Source organism: Pristiophorus japonicus, chromosome 1, assembly GCF_044704955.1.
Source record: "Pristiophorus japonicus isolate sPriJap1 chromosome 1, sPriJap1.hap1, whole genome shotgun sequence".
In the NCBI taxonomy this organism is placed as follows: domain Eukaryota; kingdom Metazoa; phylum Chordata; class Chondrichthyes; family Pristiophoridae; genus Pristiophorus; species Pristiophorus japonicus.
Genome location: NC_091977.1, coordinates 226,915,756 through 226,924,909, shown reverse-complemented (window position 1 = coordinate 226,924,909; position 9,154 = coordinate 226,915,756). Strand labels below are relative to the sequence as shown.

Sequence of the window (9,154 nt, the reverse complement as noted above, 5' to 3'; positions counted from 1 at the left end):
CCCCCAAAAAAAATTGCAGAACTCCCCAAGGAAGGGGTTGCAATTGGGTGAGTGGAGAGTTCCACCAATAAACTCTGGGCTGTCCTACTGCCCTTTCGTTGTGTTTGCTTATTTTATAGTGTTAACTTTTCTCTTCGGTGTGTGTGTTCTTTAAAAAAAATATCATTTGCCTTGCCCCGGAAGTGTTGCAGTCGGCGAGTTGAGTGAGGAAGATGGCAGAATCGGAAGAGGAGGTGGATGTTTTGGTTCAGAGGGTTGTCAAAGACATTGCCAACGCCTTCAGGAGGAACCCCAACATGTAAGTATCAGCGGCGGGCCGGTCGGTGCCGCGCCCCATATCGGGCACCCTGCGGGCGGAGCCAGCGACCAAACCGCGGCAAGAAAGGACAAGACAATAGCGGAGCAGATTAAAGCTCTCCTGCGGGTGGGGAAAAGGAAGACTTTGAGGTTAGGATAAAGAACCGGGGGAGGGAGGAACATCCAACAAGGCCCGGGGAGGAGGGCTGAGGATGGGGTTGATTGAAAGGCTCTAACCGCTTAATATCAAGAACTTAGAGAGAGAGAGAGAGAGATAATGCAAAAACATTGCAACCAAACGTTTAAAATCCACTGAACTGCTTTGCAATCTGCTGGTTTCTTGGCTGTAAACGCCTTCATTTTAGACGCGATTTGTCTATGCACAATGCAGTTTGTTTTTCTAAAAAACTTGTGAAGCCATTGAATGGGGGAAAGACCCTTCCATGTTGTACCAGTGTCGTATCTCCTGTTAAAATGTCCTGCTGTCTTTATTTTTTTTAAATGTGGGATTCCTGTAATTCACATTAAAAGCATAGTTGCAACCGTAACTGCTGGTTCTCTTTCTGCATCTGTTGTTTCTGTTCGGGGATTTTTTTTTTGTGTTGGCATTTGTCAATATTTGTTCGCAATGGGTACAAACATTTGCAGGACTCCCAAAAGATCAATTTGACGAATAAATCCAATAATGTCTACCTATAAAAGCAGCCGTTTTATCTGTGCTTTGCCTCCATTGTGAACTTGGGGTGATTTTATTTTCTCCCCTCCTCCTTTTTGCAGTGATGAAATTGGATTGATTCCATGTGTTGAAGCCAGGTACAACCGGAGTCCCATAGTACTGGTGGAAAACAAGCTTGGTGTAGAAAGCTGGTGTGTTAAACTACTTTTGCCCTGTGTTCATAGCAAGCTTGTTCTCTACAGGCAAAGGAAGCTGTGGTTAGACAGGGATGGTAAGTGGCAGATATTTTGTACTAACTGTTCATCTAGAGAATAAAACTTGTTCCTAAGGAACAGTGTCCAATTTTTGGGTCATGCAGGATAACAACTTGCATTTATATAGTGCCTTTAACGTAGTAAAATGTCCTGAGACGCTTCATAGGAGCGTTATCAAACAAAATTTGACACCAAGCCACATGAGATATTAGAACAGATGACTTGGCTTGGTCAAGCAGAGGAGTTTAAAGGAGGGTAGAGAGGTTTAGCGATGGAATTCTAGAGCTTGGGGCCTACAGCTGCCAGTGGTGGAGTGATTAAAATTGGATGCTCAAGAGGCCAGAATTGGAGGAGTGCAGATATCCTGGAGGGCTGAGGAGGTTCCAGAGATAGGGAGGGGTGAGGCCATGGGGAGGGTTTTGAAAACCAGGATGAGCATTTTAAAATCCAGTGCAGGTCAGTGAGCACAGCTTAGTGGGGATATAGCGATGTGTAGATATGTAACTGACTACCCAGAAATAACTAGCTGTATGTTGAGATGCCACCCTCCCTTTGGCCTATTTAGTCTGGATTGTGCTTTCTAGACATGAGAAGATGAAGTTTTATTTAAGGCTGTTTCCGAGGTGCGGGTAAACCTGGTGTATTTCCTTTCCCCTGTTATTTCTGAAATGTATTATTTCACTTAACTCTACATTGAACTCCATTAGCTCATCATCAAACCTTACTCTCCCTCCACATGCTCACATTCCCTTGAATCCCATCTGCCCATCATCAAACCTTGCGCTCGCTTGCGTGCTCTCTCTTTCTCTCTCGCTCTCTCTCTCTCTCTCTCTCTCTCTCTCTCTCTCTCTCTCTCTCTCTCTCTCTCTACATGGTCACACTCGCCTTGATTCCATGTGTTAGCAATAAATCCCTCGTGTTATATCAGCAACTGCTTTCTGGTTAAACTATATAAAAGCACATCCACTCTTTCATTTTATCATATCTATTATTTCCAGGAATAAATCTGTAAGATTGGTCAAACATGACATGTCTTTTAGAAAAGTTTGCTCTTTAATTAAAAAAAAAATTTAATCCAGTAAGCAAGTCTTTGAAAGAGCTTGAATTTTTGTTCTTTTCCAAAATTGGCCAAGTTCCCCTTTGAATTTTAGCTGCTAACATTTTAACACTAGTGGCAGGATTCATGATTAATCAGCACATATATCATTTTTGAATGGGTAGGTGTTCAGACCTGGGGAAATATAATGATGAAATTGTACAATCACTGTTCCTTCATTGTCTGGTCAAAATACCACTCCCAACAGCACTGTGGGGAATACCTTTACCACGGACTGCAGCGGTTCAAGAAGGTGGCTCACCACCACCTTCTCGAGGGCGGTTAGGGATGGGCAATAAATGCTGGCCCTGCTAGCGGCACCCACATCCTATGAATGAATAAACAAAACCTGTCTGTGTTTATAGGTAGCCCCTGTCCCTAGTAGCCAGTCACTATTGCTGCTGATTGTATTTTAAGTCATTTTCAAGTTAATATATATGCATGCAAAATTGGCATATGCAGTTTACGTTCTCCTCCTGTTTTTAAGTGAATGGGTTAATTAAGTGGAGGATCTGATATTGTAGTCTGATTAGAAGTACAATGCTAAGTGATTTAAAAAAAATGTTCTGTAGAGTGATGAGCAACTATTTTACAGAATGCTTTCTAGAATTGAACAGGATGACCTTTTTTTTGTTTGTAAAAGAAATAACTGTTCATGAAATTGCCAGCCACTCAATCTGCAGTCAATATTGTTTTAATTTTGTTCTCCAGCATCTATGACTTATCCAACATCATCAGGAAACTGTTTAAAACAAGTTAAATTTGTTCTAGCTAAACCTTAGATCTTATAGTTTTATCCAAATTGTAGTTTTGATTGAGTGCTTCTTTCTTTTGAAGTGACCACTTGACAGTTGGGTGGGACTGCACTTGCCTGGTTCCATTCTTATTTATCTAATCGTAGCCATAATATCACCTGCAATGGCTTCTCTTCCCACTTCTGCATCATTACCTCTGGTGTCCCCCAAGGATCTATCCTTGTCACCCTCCTATTTCTCATCTATATGCTGCCCCTTGGCGATACCATCCGAAAACATGGAGTCAGTTTCGACATGTACGCTGACTCCACCCAGCCCTACCTCCACCACTTCTCTCGACCCCTCCATGGTCTCTAAATTGTCAGACTGCTTGTCCAACATCCAGTACTGGATGAGTAGAAATTTGCTCCAATTAAATATTGGGAAGACCGTTTGTCTTTGGTCCCTGCCATAAACTGCATTCCCTAGCCATTAACTCCATCCCTCTCCCTAACATCTGTCTGAGGCTGAACCAAACTGTGTGGTGTCATATTTGACCCTGAAATGAGCTTCCGGCCACAAATCCACAGCATAACTAAAACAGCCTATTTCCGCCTCCATAACATTGCCCGTCTCCGCCCTGCCTCAGCTCATTTGCTGCTGAAACCATCATCCATGCCTTTATTACCTCTAGACTTGACTACTCCAATGCACTCCCACATTCTACCCTACGTAAACTTGAGGTAATCCAAAACTCGGCAGCCCATGTCCTAACTCGCACCACGTCCCGCTCACCCATTGCCCCTGTGCTCACTGACCTACACTGGCTCCCGGTTAAGCAAAGCCTCGATTTCAAAATTTTCAATCCTTGTTTACAAATCCTTCCATGGCCTCACCCCTCCCTATCTCTAATCTCCTTCAGCCTCACAACCCCCCCCCCCCCCCCCCCCGAGATGTCTGCGCTCCACAAATTCTGCCCTCTTGAGCATCCCTGATTATAACTGCTCATCGTGGCCGTGCCTTCAGCTGCCTACGCCCTAAGCTCTGGAACTCCCTCCCTAAACCTCTCCACCTCTCTTTCCTCCTTTAAGACGCTCCTTAAAACCTACTTCTTTGACCAAGCTTTTGATCATCTGCCGTAATTTCTTCTTGTGTGGCTCGATGTCAAATGATTTTTCTTATAACACTCCTGTGAAGTGCCTTGGGACGTTTTACTACATTAAAGGTGCTATATAAATACAAGTTGTTGTTGTTGTTGAGGGACGAGCACTTTTCAAGACTGCATATTGAGGTCGAGTCCCCTTGTCCATTGTTTTTTTAAACCTCCACCCGCTATTTACTGTACCTGTTTCTGTTCCTGTCGCGCACTCTACTTGTTTCTTCTGCTGTAAGTTGTCAATTCTGGCTCAGTCGGAAGCACTTTTACTTCTAAGTCAGAAGTTCGTGGGTTCAAGTCCCACTCCAGAGATTTGAGCACATAATTCAGGCTGACACTCCCAGTGCAGTACTGAAGGAGTGCTGCACTGTCGGAGGTGCCGTCTTGCAGATAAGACGTTAAACCGAGGCCCCCTCGGGTGGATGTAAACGATCCCATGGCACTATTTCGAAGAACGGGAGTTCTCCCCGGTATCCTCAGCCAACATTTATTATTCAACCAACTTCAAAATTTTTTTTTTATCTGGTCATTCCCTCATTGCTATTTGTGGGAGCTTGCTGTGTGCAAATTGGCTGCCATGTTTCCTACACTACAATAGTGACGACACTTCAAAAGTACTTCTGCTCCTTGGGAGGTACTCGGGTTGTGAAAGGCACTATATAAATGAATTTTTAAAAACTTGCATTCACGGTATGTGGTCGTTGCTGGTGAAGACGGCATTTATGTCCATGACCAATTGCCCTTTAGAAGGTGGTGAATAAGCCATCTTCTTGAACCCCATGCAGCCTGTGTGGTGAAGGTTATTCCACAGTGCTGTTAAGGAGTTACACTTTGTCATAGCAGTTTGATACAACTGAGTAGCTTGCTAGAATATTTCCGAGGCAATTAAGAGTCAATCACATTGCTGTGTGTCTGGAGTCACAGGCCAGACCAGGTAAGAACAACAGATTTCCTTACCTGTTTATTAAATAGAAGCCCTTCCTGGCATCGGCTCTAAATTTACTTTCACTGTCCACTGTCCTACTGACACACAGTTTAATTTGAAGCAGCGTTCTAGATTTACCTTTCCCAATATTTTTATTATCACAAAAGCAAAATACTGTGGATGCTGGAATAAGCGTAGAAAATGCTGGAAATCTCAGCAGGTCAGGCAGCATCTGTGGAGAGAAAGCAGAGATAACGTTTTGGGTCAATGATCCTTTGTCAGATATTTTTATTTTTACTATCTTAAGGTCACCTCATCTTAAGGCAAGAAAGCCCAAGTTCCTTCAATCTTTCCTTTGATGTTAGGAACCAGTTTTGTAATTTTTTTTTTCTGAACTCTTTGGTTTGAATTCCTTAGTGAACTGAGCATGGTTCTGGTCTGATCAGAGTATTGTATAGTTTAAATCAAACACAGAATCTCTTCAGGTTTTTTTGATTTCCAGCATCTGCAGTTTTTTTTTATCTTTGCCATAAAGATTAAGCAAGATGTCCTTTGACTTGGACCCTACTACTACAACAACAAATTTATATAGTGCCTTTTTAATGCAGTAAAACATCCCAAGGTGCTGACACTAAGCCATGTAACAAGACATTAGGGTAGGTGACCAAAAAGCTTGGTCAAAGAGGTAGGTTTTAACGAGCATCTTAAAGGAGCAAAGAGAGGTTTAGGGAGGGAATTCCAGAGCTTGGGGCCTAGACAGCTGAAGGCACGGCCACCAATGGTGGGGCGAAGGAAATTGGGAACACGCAAGGGGCCAGAATTGGAGGAGCGCAAAGATCTCCGGAGGGTTGTAGGACTGGAGAAGGTTACAGAGATAAAGAGGGGCAAGGGGGAATGTGAACACGAGGATGAGAATTTTAAAATCGGTGTTGCCAGACCGAGAGCTAATGTAAGTCAACGAACATGGGGGTGGTGGGTGAACGGGATTTGGTGCGAATTAGGATATGGGCAACAGAGTTTTGGATGAGCTGAAGTTCACGCAGGGTGGGAGGCCAGCCAGGAGAGCATCAAGTCAAGTCTGCCATTTTAGCTATATAGTTCAGCATTCTATCTGCTTTCTTGATTGCTGCTTTGCAGTGATTGGCCCTGTAATCCTATATTTATCTCTAGAGAGAATCATCTTGCACTATAGTCACCATTTCAATTGCTAATCTGTATAGCAATGTAAATGTATTCTTGTGTGCTGTAGCAGTCCTAAATTCTATTATTGTACACATGACTTTTTTTTTCCAAATATAACATTTTACAGTCCCTATATTCTTGTCGATAATTTGTTAGACATTTAACAGGAGTATTTGCAGCTTGCTGTGCTAGTGTAAGCAATTCCTATGGATTTAATAATCCATGTTTGATTTGTGGAAGCAAAGTTTATTTTTGTTAAATGTTATGTTATGCCTGTTAAATAAGACGACTTATACATTTTGCTTTTGTCCCCCGTCTCTCCCTCCCCTTCAGCACTGACTGATCTCACTTGTACTCTACTGCTGCTAAATCCAGACTTCACAACCGCCTGGAATGTCAGGTATGTCAGTCGGCAAATGTCAATATCTGGCTGGCTCGGGGCCTAAACCTGACTCAACCTTGGGCTTTGACTAATTAATGTGTTTTTCTCTTGTAGCTGCAATTACTTTCTAAACTTAAAGGGGTGGGGGGAGGAGGAGAAAGAACTTGCATTTATATAACGCCTTTCACGACTTCAGGACATCCCAAAGCACTTTACAGCCAATGAAGTACTTTTGAAGTGTAGTCACTGTTGTAATGGAAGAAACACGACAGCCAATATGCGCACAGCAAGCTCCCACAAACAGCAATAAGGAAATGACCAGATAATTTTTTTTTAAAAAGATTGGTTGAGAGATAAATATTGACCCAGGACACTGGGGAGAACTCCCCTGCTTTTCTTTGAAATAATGCCACCTGAGATGATTTAAAGTGCCATCCGAAAGACGGCACCTCCGACAGTGTAGCCATCCCTTAGTACTGCACTGGGACTGTCAGCCTAGATTATGCTCAGTCTCTCGAGTGGAGCTCGAACCCACAACCTTCTGACTCTATGGCACGAGTGCTACCCACTGACACTGAATTCAACTGACCCTTCTGTATCATCAACATCATCATAGGCAGTCCCTCGGAATCGAGGCAGTCTTGCTTCCACTCTCAAAATGAGTTCTTGGGTGACTGAACAGTCCACTACGAGAACCACAGTCCCTGTCACAGGTGGGACAGGCGGTCATTGAGGGAAAGGGTGGGTGGGACTGGTTTGCCGCATACTCTTGCCGCTGCCTGCGCTTGATTTCTGCATGCTCTCGGTGACGAGACTCCAGGTGCTCAGCGCCCTCCCGGATGCACTTCCTCCACTTAGGACGGTCTTTGGCCAGGGACTCCCAGGTGTCGGTGGGGATGCCGCACTATATTGAGGAGGCTTTGAGGGTGTCCATGAAACGTTTCCTCTGCCCACCTTTGTCTCGTTTGCCGTGAAGGAGTTCCGAGTAGAGCACTTGCTTTGGGAGTCTTGTGTCAGGCATGCAAACTATGTAGCCTGCCCAGCGGAGCTGGTTGAGTGTGGTCAGTGCTTCAATGCTGGTCGAGGATACTAACGTTGGTGCGTCTGTCCTCCCAGGGGATTTGCAGGATCTTGCAGAGACATCGTTGGTATTTCTCCAGCGATTTGAGATGTCGACTGTACATGGTCCATGTCTCTGAGCCATACAGGAGGGTGGGTATTACTACAGCCCTGTAGACCATGAGCTTGGTGGCAGATTTGAGGGCTTGATCTTCGAACACTCTTTTCCTCAGGCAGCCAAAGGCCGCACTGGAGGCGGTGTTGAATCTCGTCGTCAATGTCTGCCCTTGTTGATAAGAGGCTCCCGAGGTATGGGAAATAGTTCATGTTGTCTAGGGCAGCGCCGTGGATCTTGATGACTGGGAGTCAGTGCTGTGCGGTGGGGACAGGTTGGTGGAGGACCTTTGTCTTACGGATGTTTAGCGTAAGGCCCATGCTTTCGTACGCCTCAGTAAATACATTGACTATGACTTGGAGTTCAGCCTCTGTATGTGCGCAGACACAGGCGTCGTCCGTGTACCGTCGCTCGATGACAGAGGTTGGGGTGGTCTTGGATCTGGCCTGGAGATGGCAAACGTTGAACAGGTTCCCACTGGTTCTGTAGTTTAGTTCCACTCCAGCGGGGACCTTGTTGAGTATGAGGTGGAGCATGGCAGCGAGGAAGATTGAGAAGAGGATTGGAGCAATGACGCAGCCCTATTTGACCTCGGTCTGGACGTGGATTGGGTCTGTAATAGATCCGTTGGTAAGGATCACGGCCTGCATGTCGTCATGGAGCAGACGAAGGATGGTGACGAACATTTGGGGGCAGCCGAAACGGAGGAGGACACTCCATAGACCCTCGCGGTTGACAGTTTCAAAGAACTTTTGTAAGGTCAAAGGTGGCCATGTACAAGGGTTGTTGCTGTTCCCTGCATTTCTCTTGCAGTTGTCACGCTGTAAAGATCATGTCCGTCGTCCCACATAGTGGACAGAATCCGCACTGTGACTCCGGGAGGAGCTCCTCAGCCACAGGGAGAAGATGATTGAGGAGGAGTCTGGTGACTACTTTCCCAGTGGCTTATAACCGGGAGATTCGTCTGTAGTTGCCGCAGTCGGACTTGTCCCCTTTTTTAAAGATGATCATGATCACTGCATCTCTGAGATCTCCCGGCATGCTCTCCTCCCTTCAGATGAGAAAATGAGGTTATGCATTCGCGCCAACAGTGCCTCTCCGCCATACTTTAGTGCCTCAGCGGGGATTCCATCTGCTCCCGTAGCCTTGTTCTTAAGCTGTCTTATGGCTTTTTCTACCTCGTGCAGGGCTGGGGTTTTACTGAGGTAGTGACGGGTAGCATGCTGCGGGATGGAGTTGAGGACACTCGAGTGAAAGGCAGAGCCTCCGATGAGGAGA

General features: G+C 45.1%; 1 protein-coding gene across 1 annotated transcript in view; it reads left to right on the top strand.

The window, feature by feature from the left end:
- The first annotated feature begins 203 nt into the window (after positions 1 to 203).
- The window catches only part of ptar1 (protein prenyltransferase alpha subunit repeat containing 1), a 32,918-nt gene continuing 23,967 nt past the window's right edge, over positions 204 to 9,154 (top strand). The window contains exons 1-3 of the mRNA XM_070887347.1: positions 204 to 298; positions 1,075 to 1,244; positions 6,654 to 6,720. Coding sequence (XP_070743448.1) covers positions 213 to 298; positions 1,075 to 1,244; positions 6,654 to 6,720 — 323 coding nt within the window. The 5' untranslated portion in view covers positions 204 to 212. The remainder of the gene's footprint in view (positions 299 to 1,074; positions 1,245 to 6,653; positions 6,721 to 9,154) is intronic.